Below are 16,650 nucleotides of genomic sequence, written 5' to 3' on the forward strand. Positions count from 1 at the left end.
AAGTTTGTTAGTTCCAATTCTTTTATGTCACCTGAACACGCCTGAGCAAGTTGGCCTGTGATTGGCTGAGAGTGGAGAAGTGGGCTGGTCAGACACACTTTAACGCAAAATGACTTAGAGAAGTAACTTTAATCTCGCGTTAGATTACTTGTTACTGAAAAAAGTGATCATATGACCGGCATCACTGGTCGTGGAAGCAGTAAAAGAGAGTCTTAAAATTACTTTTTTGTTCTTTGGACCACAAATATGGGGGTTTAAGAAAAATAAAGATTTACTTACCACGTTTATTTATATTTTACAATGCTATTTGTTGTTCCTTCTCCCGGTTTTCAATGTGGGATGATTCACTCACAATCTCATTTTATATTATTCTTTTTAAACCACAAAGGATCAAGCGGGTAAAACGGGTGGGAAGTTAGTGCTGAAACAGCTTCTGAGTGGGATGAAAATGCGGAGGAGCTGCTCATCATGCCGCACTGATTTAAGTATAAGCAAAGATGCAACGGCGCATCTGGAAGTTGGTTGTTATAAAAGATCGACTCCTGAATGTAGCTGTCTATGTGTGTAACGGTTCTCTCTGCAGTCTGCATGCAACATCTAAAATTTATCTTGATTGCCACTTCTTGCAATTTCCTCTAACTGCTTAATTACATAAGCATGAAGTCCTCTGTCACTCTGCCTGTTGCCATGGTGACACTGTTGCTGCTTTGCTGCACGCTCGCCGGGCTGACGGGCCCTGCCGCGCGTTCGAAAGAGAGTCGTAGGTCGTGGAAGTTGGCGGCAGCTCCAGCGGTGACAGCAGCCGCTCGCCTCAGATTAATGGAGAGTAATTAGTGAACGGCTGGGAGATGGGTGTCATTCATCACAGAGATAGCAGCGAGGAGAGCGGGATGAGGGGAATAAGGAGAGCTTATAGAAATATGTTCGCTGAATACATGATTGTCTTTAGGGGATGAGGAGTGTGCTAGCCAAGCAGGCTAATACTGGATTAGCTTCCACATGCGGTGGATGTGAAACCTCTGTTTCAGTCAACTCGAATATATATGTTGCACAAACAAGCCAAATTGGGTCAGCAGGAAGAAAAGAGCACACGAGGAGGAGTCGGTCTGCTTGTTTCTTATCTTTGAGGGTGATGGAGGATTCTAGGAATGCTGAGCTAAATGTATGTGGGAATTCTATAGTGGTACTATTACCAGCTGAAGTCATTAAGCGTTTGAGAATGTAGAAACCTCCACTGGCATTTCACCTATTGCACATGCTAACGGAGCATTGTTTTGTTTCAATCATCAGGAACTCTGCAGAGTTTATTTTTAAGCAAACAACACCAGAGTTCTTTATTGGGAGCGGGCCAACACCACTTGGAAGACTTGAACACTTTTGTTCGGTGCACGCCAGGTTGAAGCGTTCACACCTCTGAACACACCACAGTTTGCTTCAATCGAACTGAAGCAGCCAAGTGTGAACACACCCTCAGACATCAGTGAGAAAAAAAGATGCTTGTTTTAACTTCAGAACTTCCCAGAGACTCAGCATGATCAGTGACAGTGGCACTTCTCGGCATATCAGTGGGTGTTTTTTGAATCGAAACAGCTCATGGATAGTTGTGCCAATATTTAATGAAGGAAAGTAGCATTACATGGAATGGAGTTATGAAATATTCCTTTCGAATGAAGGTTACAACAAAAAAAAAAAGCCAAAAAGTAAAGAAAAAATACCACATTATTTGGGAAAATAGGTGTACAAATTCATACAAATGATGTCTTCCTCAACCAGGGTGTCAAAAAAAATAGCCTAAGGACAAATTCAGCCTCCCTGTTGGTTCAATGCAAACTGTAGGAATAACAAAGACATCAATGTCAAATTCCCAATAAAAGTAACTGCTGTTCCTAATTTGCTCGCTGGGGATCACACTGTTTCAGTAAGAGGAGGAGCAGATATAACGCACTATGAGATCCAAGCCAGGAGATCGGTGATCTCAACAGGAGGCATCATTAAAAAAATATGCAGAAATTTCAGCCTGGAAAAAATTCAGTTTGATCAGGTTTTGGTTAAAAAATTAAAAATAAAAATTATTTAACTAAATGTTGAATCTTTCATACATCTCTGCACTTGAATAAAGGGAAACATTTGGATTTGTCATTAAATAGGGTTATTGTGCTCTAATTTGACCAATCCAGCCCACTCGTGATGAAAATAGTCTGTTCTGCTCTAAACCCATGAGGAAAGTGACTAAACCCTCCAACCTTGTTGTTTTTCTCTTCTTTACCTCCCTCCATCCATCTGCACAGAATAGCCTGCTTACGTAAATCTCTATTGAAAGATCCGGTGCACGTATCCATAGCAACAAGTGCCACTGAGCCTGGCTGCAGAGCAAGCGAACATGAAAGTGAAGTTATGAAGCTTGTTGCTTAATGTATTTATACTTAAAGCGGATGGTATTCCTCCAATCTATAAGCTCTGCTTCTTCTCTCCCTCACGTTTTTTTTTTTTCCCCCCTCTGAAATGGTCACTGGTGTCATAACACTGCGCTCTTTGTGTAACCTCTAGGTGTCTTATTAAATTAATCATGGCGCCCAGCAGCATGGCTGCTCTTGACCTTTCCAAGAGAACATCCACACATTCTGTTTCACCAATAGACCCACGCATAATTGATTCATCAGCAGGTCGTGCACTTAATACAGTTGGACACACTTAGCACATGGGCCACGTTAGCACTAACCCCGCTCTCAAAGACTTATTAATTAGCCTGAAATATTGATGCACATGTGATTTATGATGAGTGCCTGACTGAACTGCGAGAGTGAGGGAAAGCGCAATCATTGTCATCCCACGGAAATAATAGCCAATCTTTATGGATGTAAAATCACTGAGCTCGACGGCCTCCCGGAGGAAAACGTGGCAATGGAGGGACATATGGTGTCGTAAAAAGCGCCAGCATGCGAGGAATAAAACAGCAGTGTTCTCCCCCAAAAATATCAGGTGTGGGAAGAAATAAGGAGTAAAAACCACAATATTGTCGCCAACAATAAAAAACAATCACATTGCATCATTAAGCTCGATGGTATGAGGACGGAAATGTTAACGGTTATTATACGAAAAACAAAAATAGATCCAGACTTGACATTTAAAACCCAATTTTATGCTTGTACACTGAATGTTGGACCTTGTTGTTTGCCATCCAACGTCCAATAAACTTAAACTGCTGCGTTTATGTTAAAAATAAATTGAATTACATGCAAACGAGTCCGATGGAATATGTAGTTGAAAGTGGTGTGATGTTTCAACTCATGCATCTCAGGAGATGTTTTTCACTTTGTTGTGGGTTTTAAATGCTCATCGGTTCAATGGCTATTTGATATATTTTTCCGATCTGAAGCACCAAATGCAGCCACCAGGGGACATTTCTATGCCACAAGGAGATTGTCAGATTGTGTTTTGTCTAATTAGGATAGTGAACCAGTCCATTCTGTGAGATCCACAACAAAATCAGGCCTACTTTAATGTACTCCCATTCAAGGCCCTGGAGATTAGGATAATCTAATGCTGATGTCAATATTGTACTCAGATTTGTTGTGCTGAGTTTTCTGTGGATTTTGGATTGAAAGCCAAAAGGTTGTAATTTATTTTCTTTAGGAAATTCTGGATTTCCAATTTAGTCTGGCAGTTATTGTAGTCTGCAATATTTTGCAGTTGGTATTAAGCTGGTTTTGTTTTTGACTTAATGTGATTGTTGAATTTCAGATCTGAGTCCATTAGACCTTCAACTTTTTCTTCTTTTAGCAAAAATAAATTACCTCCATTTTATTCCTTGGTTAAGTTGAACTTGCTTCCACATCTATTCATAAGAAAGTCATTAAATAAACTCAGTAAAACAGTAATTTGAACATTTTTAAGTGGCCTGGTTCTAATATGCTTATTACATTTGACATGTTGACTACTTACAATTTAAATATGGAGATGAAATCATTCTTTTGACAACATTTTTAAGGAAATGAAGGACATCCAAACCTTTGAGATGTCTGAGTAGTTAGTTTGTCAGATCTCTCTGGTCTGTATTTAGCAGACAGTCTTCATGCAGTAGCAATACTTTTGGAGATGACTGTGTTATTTTAGAGGTTCTCTTGAGGTCAGTATCTGCATGATTTCCATATTTACAATATCATGTCAGAGGAGTTCATATCCAGCGTGGTGTGTTTCGACAGCATGAGCTCACCGGGAAGTAAATAAGTGTCACAGAGATCGTGCGATAGATGCAGGCACTTAGTCGTGAGGCATGCAAGTGTCTCATCGAGGCAGACGATGGTTTGGACCTAATAGAGGTCTCGCAGGTTAATATGTAAACCTGGTCTGTGCTTCTGCTCTGATGTCAACTCTTCCCGTTACTTAACTCGGACCCCCACCCCATGTGGAATGACTCCATCCTGGAGTTGACAAAGCATGAAATGGGGGTGGATCGGAAACAGTCGCCAAGGGACCATTTCGTCTGCAAAAAGCACACATAGATTTCCATTCCTTAGCAAACACTGTCACTACCTCTTTGTGTCACTCTTTGGCAGTTTATTTTGCTCCATTAATCCCCTGGGCAGATTGACATGAAAAGTCAATAGCTTGAAAATGGATGGAGTCCCGTGGTATTAAGGTATTAACTTTTTTTTCCTTTTTTTTTTTTACCACATGACCACACTCAGGATAAACTGTTTTCTAAATGGAGGTAGATAGTAAGGACATGTTTTATATTATGATTAATATTGGCTCCCTAATGCTGAGCCGCATACAAAAATCTAAAGGGGAAATTTAAAAACTGAGTTTATTAAGGACTTTACATAAAGTAGGGACATATTGCTTTTAAAATTATTGAGTGTAATAATAATATCGTGTGTCAAACTTATTCTAAAAGACAGACTGAAACTAAAACAGATCAGCCACAGCATCAAATCCACTGAGAGGTTGTATTTTATTACTGTGGAAAATGAATGCTCCAAGCATAAAAAAGTGACAAATTGCCAAACACCAAAATAGTATATCATGGTTAGAAGAAGTGATGTCCTTCTTTATCAGCTTTTTTTCAAATTGAGAATCCCAACGGTTTCCCAAGGTAGCTTATCAGCGTCAAGGATGGTTTTATGGCATTGAAAATGACAAAGTTATTATGTGGTTATTATTCTTCAAATCCTCCATCTTTCTCTTTCACACACTCTGATGTATTCAACCTGTAAAACGTGTGTGTGCAACACTGCTCCATTTAACTGAAAAGTGTCACAATCAATCCGGTGTGCAGTGAGGTCACAGTGACATGGAGCAAATGTCAAATCTCCAGATGTCTGTACATCAACAGTAGTCACTTATTTTAGATGATTTTGTCACTAGGGATGCACCAATACCACGTTTTCAGAGTAGACACAGAGCACTGTTACCAATACTTATTATATTCCATAAAGCCTAATTCATAGGCCCATACGCAAACCATATGTGAATGCGATATATTGCCTCGTACCGCCACCTCTGCATCATTAACAAACTGCCTCTACCTTTCAGATAGTTTTCCCTGACAAAATTCCAAAATAGCTTGAGTAATTATTTGAGGAGCACGACATTGAATTCAAAGTGCGAATGTTGCTTCTCGATTCCCCAGATCTCTGTCCAATTACACATACATGAGCTGTACAGCAAAAAAAAAAGTGGGATCCACAGAGGCCCTATTCCACAACTTAAGTGTTTATTTTTTGTTTTGTTTTTTTTTTACCAATTGGCTGCTCACCTTCAGGGATCTCTTAAAGTTCATGTCCTAATAAGTTTGGGATGTTTTGGTGGCCACATAATATAAAGGAGGAATTTTTTGGTTTTGTTGGTAGCTAATTGGTGTTCACTATTCAAGCACAAGTAAGCAAATGAATGCAACGAGACATAGGTGGCATGGCTCAGTTAGTAGAGGGGTTGCAGGTTCAATTCCCAGCTCCACCTGTCCACATGCCGAAGTGTCTTTGGGCAGGACACTGAACCCCATACTGTGCCTTGCATGGCTGCAGTCTCTCATGGTGTGTGCGTGTGTGAGTAGGTGAATGTGATGGATGATGTAAATCACTTTGGGGCTGCTCACGCAGTTGAAAGGCGCTATATAAGTGAAATCCATTTACCGTTTATTCGATCTGTTGCGTTCATTGTGCTGTAGACAGATGCATTGGCATTTGAGTGCCTTATATAACGACTGCAGGCCGTGTGCCCAAACATAATCTTCTAAAAAGTCAAACAGTCAAATTTCTTTAATTATCTTAGATCTCAAACAGAACTACCACATGTTACTGCTGATTCCTACCCAGCGCTGTATCCAAACGTTGGGTATTAATGGTTTCCAGAAGAGGTTGCTTAAGTCGATTGGTAGTCCCAACGATATTTTTAATAATGCTGCCAATCTGTCCAAACTTTTCCCGACACACGCTGCAGTGTAGTCAAAATAAATGAGCACTTCTGCGCTCCCATTCATTTTCTTGACCACATATTCTCTATCGGACCTCATATGATAAGACCACGCGTAGACAAAACTTTGCTGTCTGTTTGGCTGCACCTTATGTAGGACATCCACTGAGGCTCTCCATCACATTACAAACAAAAGACACACCCTGTATTTTTAGGGCAGCACACCATTGTTTTGTTAAAATCTTGTAAAGTAGCCAAGCCTTTGGGGAACATATGCTCAGTAGCTCTGATTTGGTGAGTCACCGCATCCCTCCTCCACTGATGTAACCCTCAGTCACTGAGGCGCTGTGAGCACAGGCTCACGGGCCGATTGCGTGCAAGCGCAGTGGACACCCCCCGGCCCGTCACTGAGTAATCAGACAGAAAATCAGACCTAATTCATGAGTCCTCAGGTCCTTGTACTCCCACTCTCCATCTCCCCCTTGCATTGTGATGCGGACGCACGGACACTGCTAGGAACACATTTATGCATTTGAATGATTCATTAATGTCCACCCAAGCCCAAGAGACAAAATATGTCCCTCTGTTTTTGCACTCTTCCTCTTTCTAACAAAGTGCACGCACTCGTAGCTGTATTTCTCTCACTTCAGCGACCACTACATTGACTTACAGTCAGTTCCTGGAAACACGCTCTCCCTCGCTCTTATCTGCTTCAAATGAACTCTTCTCCTCAACCAACCACTATCCTCCTCTGAAAGTAATCCATAACTCCATCTCCTGGAGGAAAACACAACTTTTCTGAAATGCTGCTTCTTAGTGTTTTGCATGATTTTCATTTTTTCAGAGGTCCCAGTCCAAAGACATGCACATTTAGTCAAATTGGTAACTTTAAATCACTGTGATGTTGGAGTGGTTTTCTATCTCTCTGGATTTTTCCCAACTTGATGTACCCTGCCCTATGTTGATTGTAAACTGAGATTTGATGAACCTGAAACCTTGTTTCAAGCCAGTAGCTTTCACTGGACATCTGGTTTGAGTTTTGAGGTAACCACTGAGAAGCAAACATCCAGTGGGCGAGATGTTTGGGATGGGTGTTAAAAAATTAAATCTCAACCCATAGCAAAGCTTTTATGTTGAACCCTCCACAATGTCAGTATATCAATCAATGTGTAATCATTAGTGGAAAGCCTTGAACAGATTTCGAACTGGCTGATTGGAAATGAGCAAAAATGCGACAACAAAATAACCAACTGAGAGACACCAAGAGTTTTAAATGCCAAGGCTAATCAATAGGAAATGTTCCTGATTCAGATAAGGTATTTGTAATTAGCACTGGTATGCGAAGATGAGAAAAACAATGCTACTGGTGAAATTCACATATTGAGTTTCTAAGCTCGTACAGAACCAATGAATAAAAGAGGCGGTACCTCATTCAGCCTGTCCTCTATCTCCTCTGTCATGTTCTCCCTGGAGGAGCTGCTCCTCTTAGATCTTTTCAGAGGTCATATTCATATTACTCCACTAAACCTACCTCGTAAAATACTCTCTCCGAGGAGTTACAAGAAAATGAGGTACAACATCTGCTTTGCTGAAACCTCCCTGACCACATCTGTCTCTGAGGAGCGTACTGCAGTCTCAAAGTTCAGAAGGGAGACACGTACGGGACAGCTTCGGCCATCCGTTTTCCACCCACGCCGCCTCCTCGCTACTCAATATGAGCCACTTTCACTTAATAAAGAAAGAGAAAGCACGGAGCTGGGAGTGAACTCAGCCACCTCAATTAAAACCTCTAACAACCATCGCATGAGCATTACGCTGATCTCGAATGTTTGATTGAGGGTACTTCTGTCTTCTTTCATTCACCGTGTCCCCTGTTCACACAGACAGTGGAAGGAGGGATATTTTAGCTTTAACGGCCGATGTTTCGTGAAGGTTTCCTGCAGCCACGTCACTGTGGAACTAATCAAATTACTAACAAGCTTTTCAGGTCTATTCATGAATTATTAAAGAGCACAAAAGTTGTCGCAAAATAGCCCATTTCATCCATGTTCAAATGAAATACTTTGAATCTGGTTGAATTGCTGAAAGGACACCTGGGTTATGTCCTCCATTAGGCGGACAGAGGTGAAGTGCCTGCATCAGGAACAAGCAAACAGAGAGATTTTTGTACAGTGAGATGGTATTTAGATGTACAGTATTGGAAGGAGGCCATTTTTATCTGAAAACACAAATCCTGTTTTTGTTCACACTTGGATTGCTAAATAGCATCCCTTGTGCTGGAGGGCTTAAAGTAGGCTGCCCAAGGACACGGGTACAAGGCCCTGAATCCTCCTCATGGAAAATACTTTTCTTTTTGTAATTTTTCCATCTTTCTTTCGTTGTTTTTCCTATTAACAATAAGGTGGAGGTTGAGGGTGCACATGTCTGCTTTAATTACACAAGACACATATTGTATGGTAACAATGTGTGCCCAATCCTAACAGTGTTAAACGTATGACGAAAACAATGGAGTTTTCACGTTGGGCCACAAATTCACACTGCTGTTTGTTTTTGTATTGAAACCACACATATATGCTCACAGAGAACAGCACTGGAAATTGTGCAGGCTCAAAACTCAAGGTGTCTAGAGATAAGCGCTGGAAGAACACCGCACTCAGTTTCCTTCTTTTCATCAGCTCAGAGACGGGGGCTGGTATGCGTGATTACAGAAGGAAGCTAACTAGCAGTTGCCATTTTTGGTCACTGTGCTATTTATTTCAAGTAGTTGGATCCTGCCTTGGCCCTCTGTCGTCTCACCTCATCAAGGCAGTGAAACAACTGCCCACAACTGCATTTTCCCGGGTCTCTAAGACACATGTGAAAAATCTTTACCCTTTAAAAGAAATATCAATTTCAAAGAGTCCTCTCCAGGTGCAGTATATAGGTTGAAGTATTATCACTCTTGCCCAACAATAAGGCTGGTTCTCACATGCATCATCGATGTGTAGAACCAATCAGATGAGAGAAGAAAAAAATTGGATTTTATCTAGGAAATAAAGAGATTTGATGCAATCGGTCCTGAATATTACATTATGTTTTGAGTAGTGGTTCAATCAAAGCACATATGATACTGATGAGATCTATTATGGTCTCCATACATATGTTTTCATAAATATGCCTGGAAATAAGTCAGTCATTGTCAGTTGCTTGTGTATTATTCGGTTAGGTTAGGTGGCTCGATAGAAACCTGAGCAAATCGAGGGCCAACAGGATCAAGCTGTGCTTCAGTGTACCTCGCTGATTCCATGGCAACGGTACAAATCATCTGAGGTGACCTGTGTGTACTTAACTTGACATTTGTTTGTTTGTTTTTTTCAAAACAAAGTGTTGCCATGCTTAAACTGTTTGTCCTTAATTGTTTAGCAGACAACGCCACCTTTATTTATTGACAGCATTTAATAGTTAATTTCCTGTTTTGCGACTTTGAGCCCCCTTGTGACTAATTACGTCAACATGGGCCTGTCACCAGAGCGTTCCCCTGCTGGGATATCTCCACTAAGTTTCCCAAACAACAATTGCATTTAAGTAACCGGGAGGGGGGATACAGTGCAAACACCCCAAGCATGAGGATCCTTCCCAGAAGATGCTCCTCTCCACAGTAACTGTCTGTGCTCTGTTGGCTGCTTTCCTAATTAAAGGTCAGTTAGCCAGCTGGGTGTCGAAGCAACATAAACACATTAAAGGGAAATGCCACTTAATAACGCAGATCCGTGCATGTTTGCGTACACTGGCTATTGTGTTGCCTTCGCCTTGGCCACAAGTTTCACGCTTCAGGCAGGGCTTGTGAGAGATAATGAGCTCACACGGCTCCGACTACTTGCTGCCTTTTCGCTGTCATAGAAGTTTAAAGTGGCAGTCCCCCCCACCCCCCCTTCATCTTGAGAAAAAGGAGTTCCCCCTTGTGGTTTCACACAGCTGCTCATCTAACACGTGCACTTATGTTTTTTCTCCCCCCAGTGAGCATGACTTGGGTGAGGACGACATCTACGACTGCGTGCCATGTGAGGATGATGGCGACGACATCTACGAGGACATCATTAAGGTGGAAGTACGACAACCCATGGTGAGAAGTTTGTGACGCGCTCTGCTCTTTCTTTTTGTTTTCAATAAATTATGAATGACGTGTTTGTCATAATGCAACTCTAATGTCTAGTGAAGGTCTGTACCTGAACCATTATACCGATTGAGTGCACAGAGTCCTTTTGCATGATTTCAGTTTACATTGAGCTCAAATCAATTATTGCAGTTTTGAATTAGGAGGGATTGCATCCACTCACCTTTAACTTACACTAGATTAGTTGTCTGTGTGCATCGTTGTTGTGCATTGTCTGGATGGGCGAAGGTTGTGGAGTTCACCAGTTTATTTAATTTTCATGCAGTCATCTTTGTAATCTGTCTTAAGGGCTCCAGAGTAGGCAGTCTATGTATCTTTAAGGCTCATTTATACTTGACATTAGAAACACATGAAGATTTCAGTCTAACGAAGCAACGCCATTGGTCTGTTTGCCTTGGGGGCAGTATTGAGATTAGAAATTTCTCCAAAAGTATATACCTCGAAGCGTGTATTGACCTGATATACCGCCAGTGTCTGATTACACTGTCATTCTTTATTAATATCAAAATTAATGAACGTTTTTTTTTCTTTTCTTCTTTTTTTGTATTTTGCAAGTATGTCGATCTAGTCTAGTGCCCTGTGGTGGATTAAATGCCAAATGTTGACATACTTCCTTTTTTGTGAATACACAGAGTAGATGTAGGTACGTATAGTTGGACCACAAGCCTTTTGGGAATAAGGTGGTCTCGAATGATAAATCAGAAATAGTGTTTGGAGTAGGCTGAATCCAGACCTCGAGCCAACTGTAAAGATTTGAGATGGAAATATTCTGGATAGTGGTTTGCTTCACTCCCTCAGGGACAGCTCACTGTTATCGATTCAGCCATGAATTCTTTATCAGTCCAAAAACACGTACTGTGAGGGTGTTTGTCCTCAAATTTGAGTCAAGCCTGTGAACATATTATGATCTTCAGAAAATGAGCAAACCCAATAAGAAATGTCTCAAAAAGTAAAAAAGATGGAGGGTGAGCAAATGCTGGATGAGGAAAAATGTCTAAGATCTGACATGAACTTCTGTAGGGGGAAGATCTGAAAACTAGAATTATGTGCAGGAAACACTGCGGACTACAGAAAACAGCTAAAGGCATTACTTCTGTCTGAAAGAATACTTAAGATCAGAAACTGGTTGTACTCATTTGCTACATAGGAAGGTATGTTTTAACAAGGTTTTTGAGGTCATGAACACGGTTTTAAAGATAATCTAATATTAATTTGTCTACAAAATACACGATGCTCCAAAATAGTTATATTGAACTGTATCGCAGAGCACACTCACTCATTATTCTTTCATAACCACTGATTGTTGTGACTTGTTTTGCCTTCCGCATGCTGCAGATAAGATACATGCAGGTGAGTGCAAATGAGCCTGTGACACACACACACGCACACACACACACACACACACACACACACACACACACACACACACACACACACACACACACACACACACACACACACACACACACACCCTTTTAAAGCAAACACGCAGCATCCCTGGAGGATGACCCTCTGATTAGGGAAGTGACCCTCGCACGGTGGCAGCGGTGGTGGAGACCCCATCTGGTTCCACCGTCTGACTCGGGGCTTGTGATTTCAGCGTTAACTGACTTCAGCATTAACTGACGTCAGCGAACGCCACCAGCTGCCACATCAAAGCATGAGACAAACAAAGTTGGTCCTGCTGGCTTTGGAGCGCTGCCTCTCTGATTGGTTGATTACATGGTGGATTAAGGCCTGCACTGAACTGGCATTTTTACATTTTTCACTCCATTTTTTTTTTCCACCCCTCCATCAGCTCCAGTTATCAACAGCCAAATCTGCTCCAGATGGCTTAGTTAGTTATTCGTCAGTCAAGCTGCTCTTATCAATGCCAGAGCCCAGTAAATATGTTGAGAAATGAAGCCTATGTGTGTGTGTGGACTGCCATGGGTATCAGGGTGACTCACTTTCAAAGCTTTGGCACACATGCACAAGTTTGTACACGGACACAATCGGGCCTCATGAGAAATGCCCCATGTACATGTTTGTATCTTTTCCCATCATTGCCTTCCCTTTAATTGACCTACATATGAATAGATATGTATTGATGCATTACAGCCCACACATATGATACTCTTGTCCGCATTTTGTTCACCACTAAGAGAGAAGGCACGCAGCTTGCTTCACAATAACTTTTGCATCTAAAGCCTTTTTTGAGTTGTTTTTTTTGTCCGATTGTTGTCCAAGCACTGATGTCATTGGATTCCATTCCGAAAATTAATCGCATAAGATGTAAGGGGAGGGTTTTCTTTCCTTTTTCTTCTCTTCACTATGCCTGAGATTTATGATTTGTTGAATAATGGGCTGCAGATGACATTTATTTGTAGGTCAGTCAACTTGTTAACTTCATCCTGGCTCCATTTACAAAAATTATGTCAGATTTTCTATTAATTTATTGATTAATTGATAATCAATAACATATAGGTTTTATGGATTTCAAGAGCTACATGTCGGTGGAATCACAAAATTGTACAGGAGTTTATCAGCATAGCTGTTTTCAATGAAAGTCATTTATTTAAAATATTCTAATGTGTCTAACTTATTTTAGTTCATTGGACACATCCAGCCAACTTCATTTTGAGTGGGCCAGACTGGAACTCTATTTAAACAATAAAGATTTTTTGGGTGAAAAAAACATTTATTTTCACAACAACTAGCAATTATTACTGAAAAGGACTACACTCTCAACACAAAGCCAATTTCAATGAAACCTTCTCGTGCAAAATACAGTGAAATCTCCAACAAATTCTCCTGGAACTGCTGCATTCTGAAAGAATTTACAAAGTCACCCTGATAACCTGACAAGTTTGAGTTAAATAGAGGTAGTCAGAATAAAGATCCAAAATATATCAAATTTATCATTCTCATATCATCAACATCCACAATATACATCCCACAGAATACTTAGTGCACTGCAGTAAATGTTGTTTCCACGCACTGCGCATTGAGCTGGCCAATCAGTGCTTCAAATGCTGCTGGTAGGAACTGTTGACAAGCGTGTCAAGGAAAGGAAGAAAGAAAGAAAGAAAGAAATACAATTATGCTGCTGTTGCGTCGATTTGAAATTTTGTATTATATTTAAATACTTTTTTAATCAAACAAATGTATATTGTGCATTTTCCCTTTATCAGTCTGAATGTGCTTTACTTGAGTCACTCCTTCACTTACTGTTTTTTTTTTTTTTTAGTTTATTCATGTTTATGGTGATGGCTGCCATGTAAGATGCTCACACACCAATGAGATCAAGAAGAGGTTGCATTTGTTTTTGACATAACGACAGTTACCTACGGGGTGAAATGAGGACTGGAACCCACAACCCTGCCATTGGAAATACACATACAGCCTCTTAAGGCACTTAAGACTTTAAAACTTTTACATATTGATAAGGTACTTTTGAACACAAAACTCACCAAAAATATTTCAAAATGGTACTGAATTACTTGGATGTTAGTTTTCTCTGCTCTAACAAGAACTCCTCAACAACCACACATAAATACAAAGAGCATGTGTGCAGTTCTACTTCATCTCTATGAGACACATCTACTTCATGCATTCTGTGTGTTTTGCAGCTAGAAATAAGAAATGCTGTGTGGTCTCTGACCCACCATTTACACCATATCTTTCTTTTCCAGCCATGCCACCTGCGGCGGGCAGTCAGCTAGTCTGTTTTAACATTTCTCCACAGCTTCTGTTGGTTTATATTCTGTTAAAACAGGATCATTTCCATCAAGTATGTTTTTAGAGCACAGTTCAAGCTACTGGACATGCCCTTTACTGGTAATCTGGCCCACGGTCAGAGTCATGATTAGGGTTAAGCTCCTTAACAGCACATCATCATGTATGTTTTATTCCCGACCAGCACGCGAGTGTGTTGTTCCAAACATTTGGGTGAACTTTCCCTCGTCCATACCAAGAAACTTTTTTCTTTATTAAAATCAAATCACTATTCTAGTGCGATAAGCAAAGCCGGATGTGGAAAGCCACTCGTCATCTATCACAGTCGACATGAAGTCTGCATTCACTTTGTCAATGTTGCATTATGGCTCCACTGGAAAGCAGTTTAGATTCAATAGAAGTTATTGGATCGGAAGACTTGATGACATTATCTCCTCCTGATACTTCAATGTGATTGAATTGATGGATTACACAACTCCAGCTCGTTTGCAGACGTGCGCTCAGATTTATAAAACACACTGAAATAAAACATTCCATGAATTCTCCATTGACCAGATGTAAAATGTGTGTAAATACTGTGTCGTTCACCTGCGCTGACTTCTTTTTCTCCCAATTGTAGAAAATGGGTATGACAGAGGATGACAAGAGAAACTGCTGCTTAGTGGAAATCCAGGAAACGGAAGCCAAGTACTACAAGACTTTAGAGGACATTGAGAAGGTAAGCTGTCATTAGATTTCATCGCTGCATACTGCTTTGTGTATTTTCTATTCCAGATCCAGCTGTTAGAGTTTCTTTTTGCCACTTCTTCTTTGTCGGTTGTCTCAGGCCTGTGGGTCGGGTCACAGCATGGAAATGTCAGGTATCGGCACATTGAATGGGGAGCACAAATGTCAAGGGAGCTCATCGATCATGGCTATTATAGGCTCGGCCCCCTCGGGAGACGCTGGTCCCTGTGGCTTTAAGCACATGTCACAAGTGCCAGGATGTGCGTGTGGCGAATATTGGGACGCACGTTTAAGCTTAAATACAGTTTTGTGCTACTTGCACATCAACATTTCAAAGTTCTGTATTCTGTTTCACTTCCATAAGTAACACTGGGACGTAACACCACGGATTGCTTTTACTGATGCTTTAGATGAGGACGTGACACAATGATTACCTCGATTTCATGATGATTATGACAATGGAAAACTCTGCATTTCTTCAATAAAAGGAGTGATCCTCCATAGCTCTAAATTAGTCACAATCCCACAGGTGTGAAGGAAATGAAATAACAAGGTACAGTTGAACGAAGCAACACTAAACAAACACATCACTCCTGTAAACCAGTTGCTTAATGTCCCTTCTTCATGTCTTCCCTTGACTTTTTACCCTCCCACTGGGATTGACTCAGAATTGTGTGAATTACGTCAGCAATTTAGATTTTCAGCCTCAATCTGAGTCCTGTTTCAATCAGCCTTGTTTTTTCGGGTTTTTTTAATCACATGTAGGCTCCGTTTACATGACAAAGACAAAGTGAAAACTGAAAAAATTTTTGCGTTTATACAACAGTAGTATTCGGAGCCACTGAAAATGCTACTGTGCCCGCGCAGCACAGTCGTAATAAATAGTTCTTCACCACATATGCAAGTGGACAGACATGAACAACAATGGTTGCCTCTAGAGTGACTCATGACTCCCTGTCCATATCCACCTGGGACTTTTACTTATTAATGTTCATAGCTTATTGTTCTCTATGCTCATGCACGTGTGGTTTCATTTCAAAAACAAACAACAGCACCCACCCGTGGCCCCCCATGAAAACTACATTGTTTTTAGCGTTTCTGCCATTTCTCTGTGAATGAACATCATTTTTAAAATGCTGCCGGGTATGCTCTTTTCTGAAAGGGAAAAAAAAAAAAAAAAGTCACGTGAATGTTAGTCTACCCCATTTTTTTTATTAAGTCTGGTTTTATTTCACCAACCATCAATTGTTTTAATCTTTATCTTTAGTTTTAATCAACTGACAACTGACAAACAAATTAAAACTTACTTCAATAATTTATATTGAACATCTTTAAATTAATCTCATTCCACACATTTGCTCTCATATTTTTGGTTAAAAAAAAAAGAAGTCCTCTTTTGCATTTAAGGTGGGAAATACAGACATACACAACATATTTTAGCCAATACTGGTGTAAAATAGGGGCAGGAGAAAAAGCACTGCAACAAAAAATGTAAATCGAGAGCATTATCACATTTTGCATGATCGAATGCAGCCTCAATGCCTGAAGTCAGAAACTGCTCAAATTCTGATATTTCTCTCCAGAATGTATTCAGATTTCTATGGAAACCCTTATTGAATCATCTTTAGTCTGGCTTAGTG

The 16,650-nt window shown here is 40.5% G+C and overlaps 1 protein-coding gene across 2 annotated transcripts in view; it reads left to right on the forward strand.

The window, feature by feature from the left end:
• The window catches only part of vav2 (vav 2 guanine nucleotide exchange factor), a 250,899-nt gene that overhangs the window by 179,961 nt on the left and 54,288 nt on the right, over nucleotides 1–16,650 (forward strand). For both annotated transcript variants that reach the window (XM_080510604.1, XM_080510605.1), the window contains exons 5-6: nucleotides 10,411–10,516; nucleotides 14,904–15,002. In XM_080510604.1, the coding sequence (XP_080366730.1) occupies nucleotides 10,411–10,516; nucleotides 14,904–15,002 (205 nt within the window). The remainder of the gene's footprint in view (nucleotides 1–10,410; nucleotides 10,517–14,903; nucleotides 15,003–16,650) is intronic.

This window comes from Blennius ocellaris (genome assembly GCF_963422515.1).
Source record: "Blennius ocellaris genome assembly, chromosome: 15".
Taxonomy (NCBI): Eukaryota; Metazoa; Chordata; class Actinopteri; order Blenniiformes; family Blenniidae; genus Blennius; species Blennius ocellaris.